General features: G+C 40.3%; 1 protein-coding gene across 3 annotated transcripts in view; it reads right to left on the reverse strand.

Annotated features, from left to right (window-relative positions):
- LOXL3 (lysyl oxidase like 3) overlaps positions 1 to 26,581 on the reverse strand; it is a 914,626-nt gene that overhangs the window by 687,005 nt on the left and 201,040 nt on the right. For all 3 annotated transcript variants that reach the window (XM_044063977.1, XM_044063976.1, XM_044063978.1), the window contains exon 3: positions 20,259 to 20,422. In XM_044063977.1, the coding sequence (XP_043919912.1) occupies positions 20,259 to 20,422 (164 nt within the window). The remainder of the gene's footprint in view (positions 1 to 20,258; positions 20,423 to 26,581) is intronic.

Genomic DNA, 26,581 nt, shown 5'->3' on the forward strand with positions numbered 1-26,581 from the left:
ATTCAAAGGTTATATACAGTTCAACAGCTAGTATAAAGATCAGATTCAGGCTCTCACATTCTTTTCAGCTCTACATGGGCACCAGGCACAGCTGACCATTATCGCCACTCCCTTCATTCATTTACCTACAGCTCTTTGCTGTCAAATTAAGGAATGAACCTATAGTAAGCCGTAACTTGCACAATGTTGATTACATAATGTCATTATATGCAGATGATTTTCTTGTATTTAAGTAATCTGGAGAGAGAGATCTTGCTAGAGTCCTTCAGATCTTACCTGCTTCAGAAAAATGAAGCACACAATACACCTTCTACTGAACTGCTTCAGCACTACACTTCTTTAGGTCAAGATTCCCCAGTGAAATACTTAGGAAACTATTATACCTTGACATACCACAGAGAATACAGGCAACAGACTGGTTCGTCTTCCAGCTGATACTGTATTAGTCCAAGGGACTTCTACATGCTATCCAAGGTCGATTGTTAAAGCAAATCAAAAGTCAGATTTTGAACTCTGTTTGGGCTGGGGTAAGTCATAAGGTCATTACTCAAAGTTTGGCTCACCCTCTGACATTAATGGGACTGGGTATACTGGCTGAACAAATTAAAAATATTGTGACTTTATTCAACTAAGCAGTGTTAGAAACATTACTGGGCATCTCCAGATCTCAGATGTTCCCGAAGGTTGAGCAGCAGTGGTTAATGCACCTCTTAAGATGTTTTTAGTAATCCTTGCCTCCTTCATAAGGCTCCTAGAGGAGAATAAATTAGGGATCTGGAGGAAAGATCTAGTTATAATCCCTTTTTTTCTGTTTGTTATCCATTCCTGTCAGCTGAGTGTCATTCTAAATTTAAAGAGTGTCAGGGCTTGTACTGGGATCACCTCATTGAGCATTGTGGGATAATCTCCTCGCCAGTGTTTAGAGATCAAAATATGCTGAGGGATTTTTGATAGACGTCTTTATGATTCTTTGACAAGGGTAAGTGAATAAACTGCAAGTAAGTACTTGTCCCATGGATATGAACATCCCCCCCCAAAACAATGATCAATTGTGTGATAGCAGATAGAAAATTGTAAAATTTAACTTGAGGGAAGATTAGTTGCCTATGCAAATTGACAATAATAAACAATCATATTTATACTGATAAGTTTAGAATTATGTGGGACAATGAGCTTAGGGTCTCAATAAAAAGGGAGAACTGAGCGCATATTTTACTTAACATCATGAAATCTAGATAATACAGATTTTTTTAGGTAGCAGTGTCTTTACAAGTTTTTTTTACACCCCCACCCAGCTTTCTAAGATATTCCCAAATATAATGCCTGATTCCTGGAGGTATATATGTCAGTAGGCAGCAGGCTGGTCTCATATCTTTTGGGGTTGCTCTAGACTGCCTTTGTTTAAGGCTCAGATATAAACCAAGACAGCTGCTGCTGGGGAGTCCCCTGTTAATCTTTCTCCAGAAACTTTCACCTGGGCTTTTTAGATGTTAGAACATTTTCAAAGGATGAACTAGTAATCTGGAGTCTGGGTAGTCCTACTAGCTAAAAATGTATCACAAAAAGGTGGAAACTGCAATCATACCTCTCAACTGCCCAGATTTTCATAGAATTCCCCGCTTTATACCTCAAATTTGTAGCCTTTTCCTCATAAAATTTGCAGTTTTATAGCAAATTGCTAGGGATTAAATTTACTAAATAATGACATGCATTTCAGTTTTAGACTGTATGTCCTTCATAAGTTGCATGCTAACACAACTGCTGTTATTCTAGCAACTTTCTAAGTTTATAAGAGCAATAGTTAAAATCTGTCCCTATTTTTGGGCTCTTGTCACACCATTATTTTAGGCTTTGTCCAGATTTCTCGCATATATTTTCAGTCATTGTACATGTGGGTGTGAATGACCTGAGACGTACCTCCCTGGACTACATGAAAAGAGACATGGAGGAGCTCTCGGATTATGTAGCCCAGGCGGGTAGGACCCTAGCCCTGAGCAGCATCCTACCATCACCTAGAATGATACCACAGTACAAGCAGAAAATTATTGATTTCAACAATAGGCTAAGTTTCTGGTGTCATTCTAAGGGGATCCAGTATCTGTCTGCCTCAGATGACATGATTAACATACCTCGATGCTTTGCCAGAGATGGCCTGCATCTGTCACCCCTGGGCTTCCGGATACTGGCTAATGCTCTTGCCACCCCTATAGTGCCTTTTTTAGGCGGTGTTCCATAGACCAAATTACCACTGTAACAGCTAAAAACAAATGCAATCTGAGGGTCATGCTGCTCAACGCTAGAAGTATAAAACTCAAAATGCACTCACTAGAAGCACTCCTTAAAATGGAGAACACTGACATTTATGCTGTAACAGAGACCTGGTTCAAGGCAGCAGAAAGCACCCCTGTGCTGCCAGGCTATAACCCATTACACACCTTTCGGCCCCAGAACTTGGACCAAAGCTCCAAAGGTGCTGGTGTTTCCATATTCATAAAGGATGTGCACACCTCCAGGCTGGTAGCCCAACATAACACATTAGAGATACTTCAGGTGCAGCTAACACTGAGTGAGACAGCGATTCAGGTCATAGCCTGGTATAGGTCCCCAACCATGTCTCATGACACTCACTCCATGTTTCTAAGAACCCTGGAGAATAATAGGGTCCAACCTAACACACTCATACTGGGCGACATCAACTACCCCTCCATTAACTGGGAAAACTACTCATGCACCAATATGCTTGCCCAATGTTTCCTGGAATTCATTAATTCCCAATACCCTGGACCAGCTCGTTTTTACCTCCACTAGAGGTAGCAACATCCTTGACCTGGTCATTACTAACATGGGCGACCATTGCTATACACCAGTAGTCAGATCCTCCCTGATTAGATCCGACCACAAATTAATCACCTTGGAAATCCACCACCCCCACCACAAATGTAACCACCATGAAAAACTTCTCCAAAGATAACTTTGAGCTCCTAAGAACAGAGGTGGCTAACTTCATGGCACCCATGCAAATGGAGAATAGTTGCATGACTGCCAAATCATACACCAATGCACTGTACGATCACGTACACAAATGCATGATTTCGCCATACCCAATAGAACCAAGACACTCTCCTCCAAAACAAAGGAAGCCAAACTGGTGGTCCTGTGCCATAAACAAACTCTACAACAGAAAGAGGAAACTAATGTGGAATACAGTGAAGTCCCAAGACTGGAAAAACTCCCTTATCAGCCTCAACAAAAAGATGAGATCCCTCAGCAAATCCTCTAAAGCTAGCTATGAAAACAGAATTGCAGCAGATAGTAAAGACAACCACAAGGCCTTCTATAGTTATGTAAAGAACATCCACGGTAATACCCAGATTTGCTCTGAGCTACTGCACAATGGTACCTCCTGTACCGAGTCAACAGATAGTGCCAATATACTGGCCAACAGATTCAGTGCCAACTTTACCCCTCTCTCCCCCCAAAGTCCAAGTCAGACTGCCAACCAGTCACAAATGGAGTCCCACAGGGATCGGTCCTGGGTCCTCTTCTGTTTGGTATCTACTTCTCAGAAATCCAGTCCAACACAAAGGGACTCTGGTTGACAAAGTTCGCAGATGATTGCAATTTGGGAGCCATTATTAACCCCTCAAATGATGTCGACATCCTACAGAAAGGCCTCATGGAGACCAACGACTGGTGTCAGAACCATGGCCTTAAGCTCAATGCCAAAAAATGTGTCATCATCCCCTTTGGGAAAAAAACAGTTCCCATGAACTACCACATCGATGGTAGTCCACTGAACACAGAAGGTGTTTTAAGAGATCTGGGAACATAGGTTGACAGCAACCTCTCTTTTGACCATCACACTACCACTGTGGTCAGTAAGCCCTTCTACATGGCATATCTCATTACTAAGGGTTTTTCATCCAGGAAGAAAGAGATCATTGTCTCCCTCTACTCTTCCCTCATTAGTCCAATCATCGAGTACTAGACACCTACAACAACTGGAGAGGCCGCAAAAGTACCTCACAAAGAGGATCCTAGGCCTTAAACACTTGTCTTATATGGACAGACTCAAAAAACTCCAACTATTCTCTGTCTCATATTGCCTACTTAGAGGTGATCTCTGCTTGACTTACAAAGCCATGTCTGACCCAGCTCTGTTAGAAATGCTACATCTAAAGAAATCCCAATCCTTCCACACCACACGCTCCAGAGAACTCAGCCTCATTACCACAATCAACAGAATGCGCTGGAGGGACAGGTTCATAACCCAAAGACTGCCCATGCTATGGACTAGACTTCCCATACATGTCAAACAGAGCACCTTACTGGCCCTCTTCAAGAGAAATCTTAATGAGTGGATGGGAAATAGAAATTTCACCCCGGGGATCACTCCAATGGCTCTACTCGACAGATGCACTAAGGTTGGGTGACACGATGCCAGGGTAATCCTATGGGCTAGGCTTGTAAAGGCTCCAGGGCCATTAGCCTAGTACACACTTATGACCCTATGAACCTATATAGAGGTTGACAGGTATAACTACAATTAATCTCTACAATGCTAGACCTAGTTGAATTATTAAAGGAGGTAAAACAACTCAAATTAACGCAACTCAGGACCTCTAAAGTCATGATATTAACTAGGAAGTGGGAGTTGCTTTTGCAATGGATGGAAGTTACAGGCCTTAATCAAAATGACACTCCACCAATGCGGGACTGGTATATGAGAATTAGATCTAGTTACTGCACCACTTGTTTTATTTTGTTTTGTTGGATGCAAAGTGACACATTTGTCTATTTGCAGGTTTTTGTATATGCTAATCACTGTTTTGCTAGTAATGTTTGCATTTGTAAGATGAACAGTTATATTTCTGAGATGTTTAATAGATGATTTAATAAAGTTTCTATTGAAAAAAAAAACTTCTGATAGAAAACTGAAAGTTCTCAGATAACATTTTACAGACCCACCCCTATAAAAAGAGTGGCTTGAAAGATGGCTCTTTCCTGTGGGATGAAACTTTTCAGAGTGCATTAAAGAAGGAGCATACCCCTATCCCTTCTCTAACACAAGCAAGAGTAGTTCTCCCATACCTGACCAGGGCAGCAGAGGCTATGCCTGCCTGCCAGTCATTAGTGACTTCCCGAAAAGCAGCACCAGGGAGACCTAGAGAAAGTGATGAGCAGTCAGAGGAACATAAGATGGGCAAACAGGAGTCACTTATCTGCAGCTGAGGTGAAGAGGTGAAGAGGAAGCAGATGTAAAGACTGAAGATTTCTGGATAATATTTTTCTTCCTGTGACTTGGAGAAAGACTGATAGTCTTACCAGGGCTATAGTCTATGTCCTAGCCACAAAAGGTGTTTCACAGGCAGGTAGAGGAGTCTTGAAGTGTCAGAGTTTCCTCTGACTAAACAAATCACTTTCTGGGGTAAATTTGTTTAGTGGCAACCACAGTACAGTTTTGTACCTACCATAAATGTAGATGTCCGATAGATATGCAACTGCAGTCATAACATATGGGTTGTCCTGCCTCAGGCAGCCCTCGGTCGTCCGAATTCCAAAGTCTGGGTCTGGCGTCGGCTGGTGTCGCCTCCTCTCCGATGTCACAACGGCTGGAGTATAAAGGCATCGGCCGACGCCATCTTCTTCAGTGTTTCTTGCCCCAGATGTCAGGTGCCCACTTAGGAAGGCTAAATTTTGTAAATGGATAAAAAATAATCCCAAGCATGCACAATAGTAATAAACAGATACACCATAGGAAATACCCCCAGCTGAAGGGAAGAGGGGTAGTGACCCAAACAGAAGGATACAGAGGGGTAGGAGGGTGGGAAAATCCGACTGCAGTTGCATATCTATCGGACATCTACATTTATGGTAGGTACAAAACTGTACTATGTCCTTCAAGAATGCAACTGCAGTCATAACATATGGGTTGAATACCATAGCCAAGCTGGGGGTGGAAGGCACTATGATAAGGATGGTGTAGCTATAATCCCCTGCAGGACTGCCGAAGCAAAGCCTGCTCGGGATCTGGAGTATAATGGCAGGTGGTAGTGCTTGGTAGATGTATGCATGGAGCTCCATGTAGCGGCCTCTAAAATGTCCTTTGTTGCCACTCCTCTTAGGAAAGCTGTGGAAGTGGCTATAGCTCTGGTGGAGTGTGGCCTAATATTGGCTGGCACACCTTTTCCATGAAAAGAATAGCAAAATCTGATGCAATGTCCAATCCATTTTGAAATTGTTTGTTTGGAGATTGCCTTTCCCTGTACTCCAGCAGCATAAGCTACAAACAGCTGGTCAGACTTTCTGGTGGCCTTAGTTCTGTCCAAGTAGTAGCGTAGTTGTCTATGTATGTCCAAAGTATGCAGTAGTTTTTCCCCCCTATTTTGAGGATTGGGGAAGAATGTAGGCAGATGAATAGCTTGATTTAGAGACACCCTGGAAATAACCTTTGGCATGAATGTAGGATTGGTTCTTAGGGAGAATCTGTCTTGATGAAACATGAGGAAGGGAGGCACTGCCATGAGTGCCTGTATCTCCGAAACTCTTCTTGCAGAAGTGACTGCCAGTAAGAAGGCCATCTTTCATGAAAGAAATTGCATTTCTGAGGATACTGCTGGCTCAAAGGGAGGAAGAGTTAGTTTTTCCAACACGTAGTTGAGGTCCCATGCAGGTACTGGCTGTTTTCTGGGAGTTTTAATATTCTTTATCCCTCTTAAAAACTGTCTTAGCAGAGGATGCGAAAACACTGGAGGGTCACAGTTGCATTTTGCTGAGATTGCTGAGGCATGAATCTTTATTGAGGAGTATGAAAGTCCAGTATGAAACAGTTCTGCCAGGTATTCCAATATCTGAGGAATACTCAGTAGTTCTGTGTCCTGACCCTTTTTGGCATTCCAAATGCTGAATCTTTTCCACTTGGCTGAATAAGTTTTTCTGGTGGAAGGTCTGTGTGCTTCCAGCAAGATCTCTTGAACAGATTTGGACAGAGAGCTAGGTGTTGAAGTCATGGAAGTCTCCAGGCTGTCAGATGCAATGTTTTCAGGTCTTGATGTACAGTCCTGTAATTGTGTTGCGTTAGGAGCAGGGGCCCTAGGGTCAGAGGCCATGGTTTGGTCCGAGTTATGGTCAATAGCAGTGGGTACCAGTGTTGCCTTGGCCAGTCTGGCGCTATCAAGATGCCTGTTGGTTGTTCTGCCTTTATTTTCAGTATCACCTTGGTCAGCAGAGGCAGAGGAGGGAATGCATAAATTTTTAGAGAATTCCAGCTGAAGGAGAGAGCATCCATTTTCCAAGCTAGAGGGTGAGGAGTCCTTGTGCAGAACTTTTCCAGGTGATGATTTAGGTGGGAAGCAAAAAGATCTACGTCCGGTATTCTCCATGTCCTTGTCAGTTGAGAGAAAATGTAAGGGTGCAACATCCATTCGTGTGGATCCATGAAGTTTCTGCTCAGATTGTCCGCCAGTACATTGTCCTTGCCTGGTACAAACTGGGATTGTAAGTGTATCTTCAGGCTCAGGGATTTTTCCCAGAGAAGCATTGTTAGTCTGCAGAGGGGATAAGAATGAGTGCCTCCCTGCTTGTTTATGTACCACATGACAGTGGTGTTGTCTGTCCTTATTAGCAAATGTCCTTCTTGTAGTGATTTTTGGAAATTCTCAATGGCATGTATCACTGCCAACATCTCCTTTTGGTTTATGTGCAGATGTCTTTCCTTTGGCGTCCATAGACCTTGAATGCATCTGCCCTTCATGTGCGCCCCCCATCCATGGTCTGAGTCATCTGTTGTGATCATTTGGCCTGCTTGAGGTCTGTTGAAAGACATGCCTTGGTTTAGTTGACTGGCTTGAGCCCACCATAGAAATTCCTTCTGCAGGCATGGAATAAGTGGGATTATGTCCTCTAGGCTGTTGCTGTGTTGAGACCATGAGTTTTTTAAATACCATTGCTGCTTTCTCATATGAAGTCTTGCCAAAGGTATCAGAAGAATACAAGATGCCATGAAACCCAGGGCCTGCAGGATTTTCCTTGCAGTCAGCTGGGAAAGGCTTGCTAGGCCTTTGAAGTACTCTGGTAAAAGTTGCTGTTTTTCCTCTGTGAGGTAGGCCATTTGTGTTTCCGTGTCCATTTTGGCTCCTAGGAATGTAATCTGTTGGGATGGTAGTAATTTTGACTTTTGAATGTTGACTGTGTATCCCAAGGCCTGCAGTAGATGCATGACATAGTCCAAATTCCCTTTTAAGGTTTGTTTGTTGTCTGCTTGTATGAGGCAGTCGTCCAAGTAGGGGTATATTTGAATCCCCTGCTGTCTGCAGTGTGCCACTACTGATGCCAGGCATTTCGTGAACACTCTGGGCGCAATAGACAAGCCAAACGGCAATGCTGAGAATTGATAATGCTCTGTTCCTGCAAGAAATCTGAGGTATCTTCTGCAGCTTTGTCTGATTGGGACATGCAGGTATGCCTCCTTGAGGTCCAGAGTGACCAGCCAAGACCCCTTGCCCAGCATGGGAAGAAGCTGCTGCAACGTCAGCATTTTGAACTTTGGCACAATGAGGAAAATGTTTAGATTTGACAAGTCCAGTATGGGTCTCCATTTGTTTTCTTTTCTTGGAACAAGGAACAGTCTTGAATAAAATCCCTGGCCTTGCTCCTGAGGAGGAACCCTTTCTATTGCTTTTATACTTAATAGCTTGGAAACTTGAGAGAGTGCCTCTGCCCTTTGATGATGTGGCAGGTTTGGCATGCCTTGTCTTATTGGTAAGGTGTGGAAGTGGAATCTGTAGCCTTTGTTTATCAAATCCAGAATCCAATTGTCTTTGGTTAAGATATGCCAGTTTTGTGAGAATAATGCTAATTTTCCGCCCAAAGGTGCTTCTCTTTGAACCTTTGTAGGCGGTACGAAAGTGAATTCATTGTGATTGTCCCTGTGGTCCAGCTGAACTGTCTGCGCCACTTCTTTGATTTGGAGGTTGCCATTGGCGGCCCCTGTAAGATCCTCGGTGTTGTCCTCTACCCCTGGCTCGTCTGCTTTTTCCCCTTTGAAACTTGTCAGAGCCGGGGAAGGACCAATTTTTTGAGGGCCAGTTTCTGCTGAATCTGGGTGGCTGAACCTGAAGGAAATCCTTTACTGTCTGTACTGACTTTGCTTTTTCCTCTATGGATTTCAATACATCTTGTGCAGTAGCACCAAAAAGCTTTTGTTTCTCCAAAGGTGCATCCAGTAACTTTACTTTAACATGGTCAGGCAAAGATTGATCCTTCAACCAAGCATGTCTACGTATTACAGCCCCAGTCATAGCTGCCCTACATGAAGCTTCCAGTGCATCATACCCACACTGCAGAAAATGGTGATTAACCTGCTGAGTGCTATGTATATGATCCTGCAGTGCCTTTTTATCAATAGGCTCAGAAGAGGCTACCTTTTTCTGTAAATCATCCAGGAGAAAATCTTGGTACTGAAACATGTGAAAAAGGCAGTTAAGAGACCTCATGGCTAGGGTAGTAGAGGTGTATACTTTTTTACCCCATCTTTCCAGGGACCTTGCTTCTCTGTCAGCTGGCAGTGGGTTTTTGGCAGAGGAGGAAGCCACTCCCTTGGGGCCCTGTGAAATAGTTTCTAGATCCACAGAGTGGGCCTTAAAAAGGTGCTTGTGAGTGTCAGGGACCCTATAATATCTGTCCGGCTTGACAGGAGCAGGAGGAAGAGAGTCAGGGTTGGCACTGGAGTCAGAGAAGACATCATCCAAAACATCCATAACTGGAGGGATAGCCAGAGGTCTGTGCTGGGGGAGCTTGAGGAAAGTACGAAGCCTTTTCCTGGAGTCAGAGAATTCCTGACCCTGCCATTGAAAATGTTCCCTCATGGAATGCAGAACTTCCCCAAATGAGAAATCCTCTGGAGGGGAGGCAGAGGGAATAGATTCCTCAGCATCAGAGTCCTCATAGGCCTGGAAGGGTTCTTCTTGGGTGTCAGAATGCTCAGAATCCCCAGAGGCTTCATCCGAGGAGAGGTCGTCCGCCTGCTCAAATCTAGGCCTTTTCTCTGCAGGTGGCTGAGAACCCCTGTCCGGATGAGGCTGAGACCCCCTGATAAGGGAAATAAGATCTGCAGCCAGAGACATGATCTGCTTATCAGAGGAAGGGGCCTGGGCAGGTTTAGGATGGGCCTTGGCCTGACTGGTGGCCTTAGCACTTGCAAAGGCCTTGATGGACATGGAAACAGGAGGCCTAGCAGCCCCACGTGCAGGCGTTACCTTGTCCACAGGAATGGTGTCGGGTAGATCCAGAACTTCGGTTTCCAGAGGAAAATCAACAACCGGCACCGGAGAGGTCTCCGAGATGAAAGGTCGTGTTAGCGCTGTGTCGTCGGCCTGGAGCGGTAGATTTACCACTTCCGAAGGAGCCGAAGCGCTAGTAGAGGGTTTAGGAGAAACATCGGTAGTGGACGCGGGCCAAGGATGTCGGTCCTGGTCCTTGCGTTTTTTAGCAGATTGGGTTGTCGGATGTTCCGACTGCATGATATACGTAAAAGATTCATCGAAGAAGTCCTCGGCGAATTCTGCCCGGCACCTGAGAGTGCGCTTATTAAAGCAGGCACAGGCAGCGCAGGCCAAGACGTCGTGGTCTGGGCCCAGGCAGGGAAGGCAGAGAGAATGGAAGTCCTTATGAGGTATTTGTTTACCACAAGACAAACAATTATTAACTTTCTCAATTTGTTCTGTCATCGGCTGAGGCAAGAATAAATGTTCCCCAACGGGGTACTTAGCTTTTAGATGACTTCGGTACTGAAAACACAGGAGCTGACCGACCGGCACTTGCGAACTGCTTCTGCTTCGGGCACCGCGCGGCAAGAAAGACTGGAGAAGATGGCGTCGGCCGATGCCTTTATACTCCAGCCGTTGTGACGTCGGAGAGGAGGCAACACCAGCCGACGCCGGACCCAGACTTTGGAATTCGGCCGACCGAGGGCTGCCTGAGGCAGGACAACCCATATGTTATGACTGCAGTTGCATTCTTGAAGGACATCAAGCATGCTATACCTAGCCCCTCACAACACTGTTATGCAGAAATAGCACACTTGTTCTCACAAAACATATATATATATATATATATATATATATATATATATATATATATATATATATATATATAAAATAAATAATGGAATCCCAATAGGGACAGGACCAGCTTTAAGCCAAGAAAAGGTGCTTGATATGCAGTTAGTGCACCTTAGAAGAGTCAGTAAAATAGTAAAGGAAAATGTAAGTTTTGTCATAAAAAGTTTTAATGACAACACCAAAACCAAAAATCTAATTCTCAAACTCCAAAAAGTTTACTTTATATTTACAAAAAAATAGATATTTTCAAGGGATTCCCCTCTGGGAACCAGGACTCAAAATTGAAATTTCTGAGGAAAAACTTTTAGTGACAACCACTAAAAAGTTCAGATGTAGCCTTGGGCATACATTTCTGAGAAAAAGAAAACTTTTTCAGAAAAAACATATACCATACCCTTACTAATAAGCTGTGCAATGAAAAGGGACTCTGAGTACATAGCGATTGAAAGGTAATTTGTTGTCCACATATGTTCCAGATCTGTAACTACAGGACTGATCTTCAGCGGTATGTTGTCGATGTGATAATTGCAGTAGACATCATGCTAGCTGAAGGAGAATATTATACATTTTTTGACATTTAGTTTTAGTCTATGGTTATGACACCAGCTATTTGTTTTGGAGAGGTTCTCTGAGAGGATATTGGTAACCTCTGGAGAGTTTACGAAGGCACCAAGTTTACAGTCATCTGCAAACTTGGCCAACCATAAACTCTTAACATTAGTTTGAAGTGAAAATCAAGGAGGAGTGGCCAACCCACTAAACCTTGAGGTGCACTACAAGTGACAGGTCTTTTGGAGGAGGTATAAACATCTACCCTAATTTCCTGGGTCCTATTTATAAGCCAGTTTGCTATCAAACAAGTTAAATAGGGATTAATATTTAGCTGGTAGATTTTATCAACAATACCTGAATGTGGGATGGTGTTGAATGCTTCTGTGAGGTCTAGATATGTGGTGGGTACTAATCTTCCCTTCATCCATTGTTTCAATAACCTTTTCAAATAAGTCAATCAGGTTAAACAAGAGTATAAGCCCTTGTAAAACCAAAATGGCTTGGGTCAAGAATTTGTAGGTTACACATGTCCTTATTTATTATTTCCAAAATGATCCCCTCCATAGTCTAAGAGACAAGGCTATCTTCTCTACAGCCCTAGAGATGAGACTAGTCAGACTTATGGGTCTGTATTTACCCAAGTCCACTAATGCCCCACCTTTGTGCAGGGGGATAACTGTTGCTGTCTTCCATTCATCTTCCCCAGAGACTGTTTGGAAGCTGATATTGAATAGCATCTACAGGGGTTTAAAAGGTCTTGTTTCAGGCTGGCCAGCAGGTAGCCTGGTATGTAATATGGCCCCATAGAAGCAGTGCTCTTCATCCTGGAATGTGTGTTAAGGACTTGTTCTTGCCAGATTTGAGGTAGGATGTTGAAGAAGGTATGAAATTTGGTAATGTAGGGGGATTGAAAGAGCTAAATTTATCTACTCATAGACTGGCTTTGCGCTTAGGGTCTGAGTATGCCATATCATTTACTATAAGCTCTCTGTAGTGATAGACATTATTTCTGAGGTTTCTGACATAGTTAAAAAAAGGCTTTATGGTTGTCTTTTGCATGAGTGACTATTTTTACCTCATATTTAGCCTTGGTTGATTTGATCATTTGATCTTCTTAAAATTAGCAAGAGCATTTTTGACATCTTGAGAGTTACATTTATTAGTGCGTGCAATGTTTTTTCTGCTATTGTACAGCCTGCTGTTATTTGAATAGGTTCCACCATATGGGTTTATTTTTAAATTTGTCATTGTATTTACTTCAGAAGGGGACCAATGCATCTATGCAGCTATTCACATGTGCATAGAATTTTGTGGTAAAGGATTCCACATATGCAGTGTGGCCATCAGATTGGAAGAAGATATTGAATTTATCCAGGTCATGAATTAGTTTTAGTAGATTAGCCTTCACATAATCTCTGAATACTGAGGTACTTGAAGATGACTTCCGGCTTCAGTCTTATTGTGAATGTGACTGATTTACAGTCCAAATTGATTATGGAGGAAGTTACAATTTGTGGGAAACATTGTTGTCCCATATTGGTGAGGACCACACCCATGATTTTGTCTCCCCTACTTGGGATACAGACTAACTGGTCCAGAGAGTTTGTATTTATGAACTTCAGAAATCTCTGGGCATATATGTTAGGATATGCATAAGTCACCCAGTCGATGGGTGGGTAGTTGAAGTCCCCTGGGAGAATGGTGGTTGGCCTAATACATATGGATTCCTTGCTAGGTAGGTAGTAGGTATGGGTCAAGGGCAAAGGGGGCACAAAGGGGATCCTACAGTTAGATATGATGTGATAAGGGGTATTGCTAATGGTAATTTGGACATGGAGGAGGTTCAGGTCATTATCCTATCTCACAAATCTGGAGGTGAGATTTTATTTTATGATTATAAAGACACTGCCACCTGTAGTGCCTTTGTCTAGTGTGGTGGGCTTGAATTAGTGATAGGTGTTAAAACCCTGTATGGATAGGATGGTCTCAATGGTCTTGAACCACATCTCCATGATGATCATATATCAATGCATTTCAGGGTAAACAGTGTCGGTTGGCAGTGGTGGTTGTTGTTGAGGCTCCAAGAATTGAGCACCAGTAGCTTTATGTTATCTGGATTCTGTTTTGTTAAGCTGCAAGCTTTTGAAGACATACATTGCCTACAAAAGGCACTATATGGGTGGACAAGGTTTTAGTATATATACAAAAGCCTTGGGAAGATTGGTGCAGGCCATCCCTGGCAAAGCGGTTAGGACTGCCTACCATCTCCTCCCAGTCTGATATAATTATTGGACACCCCACCATCCCCACCAAACTATAGGTGACTCCATTAAAACTTCTCCTTCATTTTCTTGAACTATAATAACAAAATAGCACAGGCTGTATTAATGAAAACAGATAAAGCTGTTTACACAAACTATCCATAACTAGGGCTGTGATTCACAAATAACTTGCCTGATATGCAAAACTATGTAGTGTAGCTTGTATATTATGCAAGTTTCTCCAATTCATAGTCCTGATGTTACTATAAGGCTAGCTCTGTACTACTGGGCAGCAAGAGTTTCAGTGCCATATTTAAATGTGGGAGTTGGGAGGGTACTATGATAATGAGGCCCCTAGCTCCCTATAGAAATGTTGGCATTCAAAATGCCGAATGCCAACAAGCCGAAAAAAAAACAGTGAGCACCCAGGAAAAGAGTGAATCTTGAAGATAGCTCTTCTAAAATGTATTTTTTGAAAACCCCCTTGCACCCCTCATCTGGAGGACAAGACCCCCACATCGACAAATTTACCTATTATATATCAACTCCGAGATCACCATGCCTCAGAGAAAATGGACTATTCTGAGAAATGGTAATCTCGGACTTAGCATATGTAAGTCCATTTTTTGGCCATTCAGTCTCTGTGTTTAGAGACTCGCTCTAGCAGTTCCTGATATTTTAAATGGTTACCGAGGTCCATACATAACCTGGTGCACTGTTCTTTAGGATACTTAAATATTACTTAAGTCCTATACTCTGTACTATGCAAATAACATTGAAAAATAGTGGAAAACTGTATGTTTCAGCCTGCTGATTTAGGTAATCAATAGTGAATGTATATATGGGAATGTGCGGCTGTCTGTCATAACTTTGTGTGGGTAGAAGGACAGTGTGTGTGTGTGTGTGTGTGTGTGTGTGTGTGTGTGTGTGTGTGTGTGTGTGTGTGTGTATGTGTGTGTGTGTGTGTGTGTGTGTGTGTGTGTGTGTGTGTGTGTGTGTGAGTAACTGCTCAGTTGAGTGATTCACAGAAATGCACACTCCTGATTTTGACCTTGCAAGATTATGAAAAAGAATGAAACTCTAAATGTTGCAGTAGCACAACTCAGCACAGTAGTACATGGAAAGATACACCACCACTTAGTTTTCTATGAATCCTAGTCTACACATATAACATGCAAAATATTACAGCAGATGCATTTAAAAAATGTTGTCAAACAATACCATTAGTATTAAAAACAGTGAAGGAAACAAGCTACCTTTCATTCTGACATGGAGTGTGATGACGCAAAATGTTCATAAGAGTTTTTTAACCATTTACATGACTCATCAATTATGTAAATTTCACTTTAGCTTTTCTGAATAGCCACTACTTTGTATTCTCCATTTATCAAAGAGACCTGGAGAGAAAAAAATGTATTAACACTAGACAGGTAAGTATTTACACTGCAGGTATGGAAGTGCTTAAACAAAGAAAGCACAAGCAGCTTAAAATCCTAACAAGCACTATTTTAATACAGACAATTGAAAAATAAGGAAATGGGAGGACATTCAATGGCATTTTATGATGCTACACGTCTATTATTCCAGACACGGTCTGTTAAATACTAATTCAATATGGCATAGTAAGAAGCACTGTAACTGTAGATGCAGAAACTGCTGATTAAATGTTCAAAATGTAAAACTAAGACTATGATACAGAAACTAAAAATACAAATGGCAGCAGACAAAATACTATAATACTCATTTTTACTAGACAAAAAAGGAACAGAAAAGGAGAGAAGAATAAGTGAAAATAGATACAAAGACAAAGTATGACTGCCACAGGAGTGGTCTCTAAACGCTAGTAAAGGTTAATGCATAAAGGAATAATTCCTAAACAATGGTGCATTTCAGCCAGGCCCTTGAAAAAAAAAAGAACAGTGTTGTATGAAACTTACAAGATATGCACAGCTACACAAGCCTTCACTCAACAGACTTCAGTCACTCTTTATTTATTTTTATTTATTTATTTAATTTATTTATTTATTTAACATTTGTTGACCGGGAATGTCCGACTAGGTTCCACAGAGCCTGTTTTCAGCAGAGGCCCGGGGAGAAATGCTCCAGATGCATGTCTTTGGAATGTCACTCTGACTTGGAGTAGTACTCCTAGCAAGGCTAGTCAGAGCTGTACCCATTAGCAAGATGTATTAAAGATGTTGTTGTTCTTTGAGGTGTTTATGATGTATTAAAGATGCTACCACTTTATTTAGGATCAAGTTCAGCTAGTGTAAGCTGCTTCCACCTTAGCAGAGCACCTCCATTAGTTAACTATTGTACTACAAACATACAGATAGGTCTTATATCCCAAAATGTCTACACTCTTTGAGTAAATGGAAGGTCAGTCAGATTATCTACCCTCAGTAGTCAACCTTATTACACTTGGTATACCCAGGGAACTGCCTGATGCTCATGGACATTGAACTACTACTTACCTCATCAGTCCCAAAAAAAACGAAAAACAGTCTGTGGGCACCTCACAGACCTGCAGAACCCCACAAAAGAGCATTGAAAATTACATTATTCTGAGGTGGTAAAAAACTCATTGTCCAAGCCTCCAAAATCAAATAAGACCAGGTCTCAGTGGAAATTAAAAGACATACTACATACTACTACATTCACAACCAAGAGTTACCAGTAAAAAACGCACCCCAAACCAAGTGTGCCTAAACCATACACTAACAATACTGTACCAGTGATTGGCGACTCCACAGTGAGATACACAGACTTAACCCCTACAAGACTGGACAATAACAGGCTGACTATGAGTTGTTTTTCAGGTGTCAAGATCACCAGTATCTTAAGGCCTCTCTAGACCATTATGATGAACAAGTATGGCTACAACATGGTGGAGAGCCATGTGGGTGTAAATGACCAGGGGTGCAAAACCCTAAGGAAATGCATCAAGCTCTCCATGTGTGTCACAAATGCAGAAAAGACTCTGACATTGAGCAGATTCCAATTTTCACCAAGAATGATGATGAAGTACAAGAAAAAGATGCTTGGTTACAACAATTGGTTCAGTAACTGGAGTCATTCAAGAGGAATCCTTTATGTGTCAGCATAGGATGAATTGCTGCACAGCCCTACTTACTTTGCCAAGGATGGTTTGCACTTGTTCCAGGGCTTCCATATTCTGGCTGAAGCCCTTGCTGTCTCCATAACAACTTTTTCAGGCAGAGTGCAGTTGAAAATTTTCCAGTCAAAAAAACACAACAAACAAGCAAAGCACAGGACAATATCAATATGGCACTACTCACTGCTTGAAGTCTAAATAACATCAGGCCTGACCTTGAAGCCCTCTTGCTCTTGGATAACATACATGTGCATATTACTACTGAAACCTGGTATAAAAGTTCAGAAAGCACCCCTTCAATACCAGGATTTTGTATATACCATGACTCTAGACCTTATGGAAATGGTGGTGGAATATCCATATTTTTATAGACCACATTACCTCAAGATGGATTCCCAGAAACCCACGAACCAAACTTAATGAGCTCCAACTCAAACTATGTAAAAATACCTATCAGATCATTGCATGTTACAGGACCCCCTCAATTGCCCCTGAAAACCATGTCCATTTCCTAAATACATTGGGTAAACTCCATGTTCATAAAAACTCCATTGTCCTGGGACACCTTAACTACCTATTGAAAAATTGGGAGACCTATACCTCAAATGTTGGGTATGCCCAAAACATCCTTGTGCTCATAAACAAGAATTCAGGTGGTTAGAACAGTTAAACAGCAAACTAGAGGGCAAAATGTTTTTGATTTGGTCCTTACAACTTTGGCAAACATATTATTTATTTATTGATATTTGATTACCAGGAATGTCCGACTGGGTAGGGGCCCATTTTCAGTGGAGGCCTTGGGAGAAAAGCTCCAAAGTATTACAAAGCATTTTAAGAACAATAATTTTCCAGTCTTTAAAAATAATACAAAAAACTTTTCAGTTAAAATAATTATACCAAATTAAACATAACATGAAAACATTGGTTAAGAATCAATACAAGTTGTATGACAATGATTTAATAGAGAAATTTTCGCCAGTTTATAGAGAAATCATATGCACTATCCCGTACCCCCCCCCCTCAGTCAAGTCTGACCACAGGTTGTAAACTTTGTCTTTCAAAATCCCTAAACCAGAATCAAATATCACAATATTCAAAGAATTCAAATGTGCAGACTTCCTGCAACTCTCTGATGAAGTGTACAAGTTCAAATTTAACTTTGCCCTGCAAAATGTTGACCAGGTAGTGGTTATGCAAATAAATTCTATGCTCATCTAGAAAACTGTATCTAGCTCTCAGTCCCTATCAAAGCTAAACAAAAAGGGATGGAAAAGAGCAAATCAGCCTGGTGGTAAACATGTATAAATAAACAATACAATAAAAAGAAAAAGCCCACTAGAATATATAACAAAACTAAACACCTACAAATCAAGGTCAACATCAATGGTTGGCATCAGAAGCTAAGGATAACTACAAATCCTTCTTTACTTATGTCAGGAAGTTATGAAATAACACTCAGCATTCCTCTGAACTTATTCAAAATGGCAATACATACTGTGATCTACTGGATATCACAAATAAACTGGCAAACAAATTCAGTGCAAATTTCACTTCAGCAATGTCTGTACAAAACCAACAAATACCTTGATCTCAAGCCCCCTTTCATCATAAACATACCTGTTAAAAACAGCCTCCAAAACAAACAAATGAAAAATAGATCCTGTATGGAACCTGATAACATACCAGGCTGCCAGCTGAACAGCATTAAACATTCGCTAGTGGACCTGCTCCTTTAACTTTTCAACCTGAACTTATCCACTAGCTTGCCCCTGAGGTTTAGAGCACAGCAGTTATGATGTCCCTTCACAAGGGCAGTCTCACCATGAACCCTGGAATTACAGATCTATCAGCTTGACAACCAACATCCACTAGGCCATGGAATGGGCCATAATAGACCTGATACACTATGGATATAAAAAAATATAAAACTTGACTCCTACCAGTTTGGCTTTGTTAAGGGTAAATCTGGTTTAATGAATCTGATATATATATATATATATATATATATATATATATATATATATATATATATATTTTTTTTTTTTTTTTTTTTTTTTTGAGAGGGTAATACAAGCCATGGACACTGGTCATGCTGTCCATATATCATACCTTGACTTCACCAAAGCATGTGATGCTATACCACATGCCAACATCATCTACAAGCTAAATGTGCTCCAAATTAATTACTGTGCAGTTAGCTTCATAGTTAATTTCTGGAAAGGAAAAGGGGCTGACAGGGTGAGAGGTGGGGGGTAAAGTCCCTTAAATAGTCATTCTGACTTGTTGGACAGTCTTTGCTTTTGTGGGTTTCCTGGATTCTTTGTGGACCTCCCCCAGCCATGTTTTCTTAAATGTCTGTTTACCTTCATTTTGTGAGACTGTTTACTTTTATTTATTTATTTATTTATTTATTCTGAAATTGGAACAAGGGTTAGAGAATCCCTTAGAAAATGTGCAAAAAGAGGACTGAAAATCTTAAAGATTCCCTGTATCAATTTACCCCTTTCATCATACTTGTTGATAACCTCTGCAGCAGAAGAACCAAAAACTAAATCTCTATCCAAAGAGGAATTTAAAATCTAATTTTTTACATCATTCGGGAGGTTCTGAGAATGCAGTCTGGCAAACCTCTAAAAACAGAATTACAAGAAAGTTTGTAAAGTTTGTCACCTTAACTTTGGATATTATATCACTCTCTGGAAGCTCTTCAGTGGTTAGGGCACATGGAAGTTGCCGTAAAGCTTTGGAAGCTGACCAGTCATATAATTCTTGGCAGGATGTGTCCCATATAGCTTAGGCTACTGCAACAATGATCTAATGATGAACATATGTACAGAATGCACCACTGTAGACAGGGGGATCAGTATGGTTCTGCCAAGCTGCATTCTATCAGCAGAAGTATGGGTGGGAATTTGCTCACCTAGAAAAGATGTAGTAGTGCTTCACATCAGACCATAGGATGGCTTAGGCCTAAAAGTAGAAAACACCCATCATGGCTGCTTGTATGTTGACCACACCATCAACAGCTCTCATTCTGGTGATGAGGTACAAATGGGTGAGTTGAGGTGACTAGATGGTCAGTCGCCACTGGGGTGGAAAAAGGGGGATAAAAAATGTAAATAAGGATGAAATTACTTTGCTTATAAAAAAAATGGCACACATGAATAAATGTCAACATCATGTAATCAAAAGGATTAGTGGCCACCATACCTCAATTACATTGGACTGGATGAAGCCTGGAATCCGCTCATCCTTGCAGACTATACCAGCATCTTCTTCGTGAGAGCAGTCAGTGACACCCCATCCTCGAGATTTGCAATTCTCAATGCTTTTCTCATTTCCATTGCATTGCACATTATCCAGCCAAATCTTTCCTGCCAGAATAGAAAAATATTCCGTTAAAGAGTAGTGTTGCCAAACCACTGTGCTTTGCAACGTTCATAATGTACATTTAATTGCTCTCTATATCCTAGTACTTATAAAGGGGTGAAGACTGCAGATGACAAAACACTCCTTAAAACATGCTTGTGTTTCAAGTAGCAGCATGCATTTGGTACGTGTTCTAAACCACCTAAATACAGACTAGGGTATAAATGAGAAGCATAAAAGATGGGATACTACAAAATCTCTTTCCAGTACTTGCATGACAGTACTAATTATTCCACAGTTTAACTTGCTTGTGTTTCAAGTAGCAGCATGCATTTGGTACGTGTTCTAAACCACCTAAATACAGACTAGGGTATAAATGAGAAGCATAAAAGATGGGATACTACAAAATCTCTTTCCAGTACTTGCATGACAGTACTAATTATTCCACAGTTTAACTTGTAAAAAGAATATAAAACTATATGTTGTAGCTAACCCTTCTGCACTTCTGTCACAGCACTTGCTCTTCCACTATGTTACACTATTTAGGTATGCTCTGAACGTATGCCAGTTTAAGAAACATTTCCAAATAAGTTTATGGGGAGGAATCAAACAGGGAAAACAGGGGAAACAGCCTGGTGGGCAGTGGCCATATTCTTTGTTTTCCTGTGTTTGTACTGCCAACGACTGTCTCCATATAAAATCTACTCAGAAATGCAAGGTGAAATGGAGTAGGATTTTCTAAACAATAAAATGTCCCAGAACACTATGTTCTGGAACAGCTTACTGTTTAAAAATAATAGCATATTGGACTGGATTTTAATAGAAGTCAAAGACCAAAAAGGCTGCACAAATACCCAGCAGTATAATTAATTGTATTTTCTCCATCCACACGTCTTAACAGGTTTGAAGCTAGAAAAAATGTTGCAGCAGTCCCACCATAAAGTGCATAAAAAGCCACACACACACACACACACACACACACACACACACACACACACACACACATATATATATATATATATATATATATATATATACATATAAGAACTGCAGGACTGTAATGAATATCCTAGACTTACAAACATTAACAACTGTGACTGACCATAGTAAAATCATAGCTATTATACAAGTAAGGCAGGAATGTTGCAACAGCAGATAATCAGCCTGTACTTTTCTCCTGAGGCTTTCTCCATTGCATATGGGTCCAGAACAACACATAAATGTAAACACACACACACACACACACACACACACACACACACACACACACACACACACACACACACACACACACACAGAAGCACACTACACAAGCGTGTGCATAATATGCATGTTTTCACTGCAATATTTTAACTGAGCCATAGTGCAAAGAAAAAAAAACAGATTGGAACTCAGTAACAAAACTCAGACGAGTGCTAACATGGGTTTGGAAGAGTAGCAAGTACTATTCTTCCTGCTCTATGCTGTCAATGGTTTGTGACTCGGTGAAAGGGGATCAATGAACTAGTGTTGTCCTGGTGAGGGTTGCTGTGGTAGCAAGCTGACACTTTAAGTGTAATCCAGACCTCCTCATTCCCAGCAACAGTCTTCAGCTCATCCTATAATATCCCTAGGCATACTCAGGCAATCTTGGTACACAGTGTCCATAACATCTCAAATGACCCTTTATCATTTTTTTTATTTTCTCCAAATCTTTTGGGTTTCTAATACCATGACAGGAATGGACTCCATTCCTAAGTCAAAGTATGAGTAAAGTTCATGAAATTAGTACTGTTTCAATCTTTGATGTCTGCCAAGAAGTGCTCTTTGCAGCACTTGTAATGTGTCCAGCAATGACTCCTTCTGCAATTCATACGGAGTTATATGTATCAGTAACATATCTAAATATGATTGTAGATTCTTTGCTCTACTTTTGGAAGTGTCTGGGTATCTTTTCTTCCACATTGCTCTTGTTTGTGTCTGCAATTCCTGATATTTTATGACTTTGTGTCTCTGTACGTAAGACACTGTAGTCATTGGGTGTGGCAATTTCAATGATCAATGCTACTTTTTTCTTCTTCTCTTGGACCACTATATCCGGTTTTCTATCATCTGTGTTTTGAATGGTTGGTAATGGATGATCCCATGTGATGTAGACTTCATAATTTTCTATGGTGCTTTATGGCTCATGTTTTCAGTGGTTTTCAGCCACTTCAATACCATGTTTGCACAATTCCCAGTGCAACAGTCTTGCCACATTATTATGTCTTTCAGTATACAGTCCTTCTGCCATTAGAATGTTGCAACCAGCAATGAGGTGTGCAGTTGTTTCCAATTCTGTTTTACAAAACCTACATCTGTGTGTTTCTCCCACATGTTCAATGGACTTTGTAAACGAACATGTATGTAACCCACTGTCTTGTGCTGCCAATATTAACCTTTTATCTCTTGGTTTGTATTTGCCTCTCCTTAACCATTCCTACATTTGTTCCTTATCAACATGAGGTTCTTCCAGAAGTTATCTATACTTGTAACTGTATTTATGCATTTTCCACATTTCTTGCCTTCTCATCTGGTCCTTCACCTTATACTCTTTCATTTTTTTGGCACATTCAGTTGCCTGATTTTTATCTACTTGTGGTTTTATTTCCATTCCTGTTTTACGCTGATATGCTTCTGCTAGTTTAAACAGGGAAGACATCTTAAATTTATTCTTCTCATGTTTCAAAACTTTCACTACATTTGGGTCTTGTGAGGTCTGCAGATACGTATGGAGTCCCACGATTGCAGATATATACATGTAATAAATTTCAAGGAGGCCCATCCCTCCCTCGAAACGGGGAATATATAATCGTGGTATGCGCTAACTTTTATAGATCATTTGGTGAGCATGAAGCATCCTTCTTGTTTTCCTGTCCAATTTAACCAACACGTTTTGGGCCAGTCAATCACTCCAAAACTGTAAGTTATGACAGGAAGAGCAAATTATTGGTTTATAGCTTGTATTTTGTTCTTAGATGTCAAAGCTGTTTTCAGGATTAATTTAAGTCTTCTGAAGTACTCCTTGCTAAGTTTTATTCGCATTTGCTCATGTTTTATTGTTGCCTGCTGTCTTATTATTTTATTTTCTCTATTCGATAACTGGGACAAAGGAAAAGAGGAGTATTTATATTAATATCTGGAGAATCTCCAGCAGTGATAGAAGAGGAAAAAGATAATGCTATATTTGTGTTAGTAAGGCGCTACTTGTAAGGGAGGAGGATTATACTGGCATGTATTTATATTCCACCTAAAACTGCTATGATGGACCTTAAGAAAATTCTGGGAGAAATAATAAGCTTTCAGCAGGGAATTTTATTTGCAACATAGAGGATATATTTAGGGGGCCTAGAAGGGAATATCTAACAAAAGAGGGTAGCTATTTGAAGAAATGTATGAAAATATTTGTAATGGAAGATGTGAATTCAGTAGTAGGAACTTGGAGAGAATTTGCATATTACTCCTCAAGATACAAAAACTGGACTAGGCTAGACAGAAATTATATTTCACAAGATTGTGTACATTTAATTAAAAGCCTTGATATGCATCTGATAACTATTTCAGATCATGTGACAATAATAACTAAAATAAATATGCAGGGTAATGAAATAAAATGAGACACTGGAGGTTCCCCATCTATCTGTTAAACAGAAAGGAATTTAAGGAATGGATAGTGGAAATTATTTGGAAGTTATTAGGGAAGATAGAAATTCTTCAGGAAATATAGCTAGGGAGTGGGATGAAATGAAAGTGGAGTTTAAAATAGGGTAGAAATAAAAGAAAAAGAGATATGGTTAAGAAGTAACAATAATTAGAGGGAATGACAAAGGTTACATTATTGCAGAATGGGGGAATCTCACAGAACAAGAACAGGCACAATTGGAGACTGCTAAAGAGAAAATAAGGGACTACCTTGATAATATGAATGAGTTTAAAAAGATTGCTGTTAAGCAACTGTTTCTTTATAATAACTTCAGAGTCAGGGAAGGTAAATGCGTCCATTGTCCTACTCATAAGTCTATTTAATGCTTTCTCTGCATCAAGACCCACCAACAATAGTTGGCTTTAAATGCAAATGATATTATTTCAGTTTTGTGGAACATTCAGGGGCATTTCATGTCTTTTTGGGATATAAAATTAATGATTTAAAATTAGTGAAGATAAAACAAAGGCAACAGCTGTAAACTATGTATTCACACACAAATTAGCTTAGCAATACCCGTATTTATAGGGACATTATACAATAAAGTACTTAGGAAATGGGTCAAAAGGATTCTATTATGGCAGCCAAGAATATGTAGGAAGAGTCTAAATAAAAGATAATACAAAACCTGAGAAACCAGAAGCTCTACTTTATGGATATGGATAGCAAGATTGTGGTGAAAATGTTTAGTCCCTTTAGCTTTATACACAGGGTTGGGAATATTTTTATCGACCAGTGGAGAAGTTGTGGATAGCAATTAATAAAGAATTGAAGGATTTTATCTGGATGGGGTACAGGGTAAGAGTCAAGTGGGATAAGCTGATTTTTCCAGGAGAACAAGATGGTTTGGGATTACCTGATTTAAAGGGGTATTTTAGAGCTACACAGTTAAGGCTCCTATACATAGCACAAGCAGAAAGCTATAATTCAAAGTAGAAAAGGATTATGGTGAAATGGGGGGAACCTCAAGAAACAAGGTGAGACTGGAATTTGGGATACAAAAGGGAATTAGAGATAACCATACAGGATAATATATTCATAAAGTAGCAGAAAGTATTCTAAGAGCTAACATAACATGCGAATGGAGAAAGTAGATTCTGTCAATAGGGATGACTGCAAATAGTGGTACAGAGAACAGGGGAGAGGTGGCTGCAACTTACTGGAGAAAACTGACAAAGGAACCAAGGTACTGGGAGCAAATAACTAGAGAGGGAAAGGTAATAGAGTGGAAAGAGGCTAAGAATACATTTGGACTGCAGGCTAGGCACTGCCTTCCTTATCAAGGATAGATATCCGAGTATAGACAAATATAAAGGCCAGCACTGGTAGAGATTTTAGTAGAATTTAAAACAGAAGCTGGTGTTAAAAAAGGGATAATTAGTGGGACATATAAAATATTGCATGATAACTAGGGGACTCAATCAGAGAGGTTAAAAAGGACTAGGAAAAGAGATTGGATTAGCAATTCACAAAGAAACAATGGGAGGATATATGTATGGCTTGGAAATATGCAACAAAATCTAGAAGAGTTAGGATTTTTGCTTGGAAGTGTTTGCATAGATATTTTTCTAACCTAAGCATACTCTAAATAATTTTTGCTTAGGTAGATTGCAAATAAATTGCAAATGCTGGAGATGTGATAGGGAAGTAAGAGGTAACTGGGAACATATTTTTGGGAAGCGTAATGAGTTGGCAGACTTCAAAAGTTCCTTGCAGACTGCTTCATCAGAAATATTAGGTGAGCAAACTAGTGTAAATAAGGAAAAGATTTTTTGAGCTGTGATACAGAATCAAAACTGCCTAGACATAGTAAGGCCTTGCTGAGTTTAACTCTGGTGGCTGCCAAAAAGGCAATTACTAGAAAATGGAAATCAAAGGCTAAACTAACCAAACTAGAAGTCATGAATATAGTAACAGAGATGAAAGAACTGGAAGTGGGATCTTTAGAAAAGGGTGGGAGCAAATTACAGAGAAAAAATGGGAATTGTGGGAACAATACATGCAGAATAATGTTTTCGAGGAGGAATGAGGTTTAAGGGAAGGCAAGAATTGAATGAGCTATGTAATGCTCTATAAAGAAGATTATATGTGATGTGCAATATTTGTACCTGAAAATATAATATGGTTTGCTTCCATTTATATAAATGTATTATTGCCTATGTCATAAGTGATAATTCACTAAAGATGTTTCTTGTTTAAAAAAGAAAAAACACCCTATGATGGTAACCATTTGAAGTGTTCGGACTTGCTGGAGGTAGTCATGAAACATAGAGACTGAATTGCCAAAAGAAAAGGACTTTCATATGTTATGTTTGAGAAGGCCATTTCCAGGAATATTCCCTTTTCTCTGAGGTATGACGATCTCAGAGTTGGCCTGCCTCACTGCAAAAAAAGAAGTTTAATGGAAAAGAGTTATGTCTAAGATCTGCCCTTCTATTGCATT

This window comes from Protopterus annectens, chromosome 2.part2 (genome assembly GCF_019279795.1).
Source record: "Protopterus annectens isolate FY-2018-M chromosome 2.part2, PAN1.0, whole genome shotgun sequence".
Taxonomy (NCBI): domain Eukaryota; kingdom Metazoa; phylum Chordata; order Ceratodontiformes; family Protopteridae; genus Protopterus; species Protopterus annectens.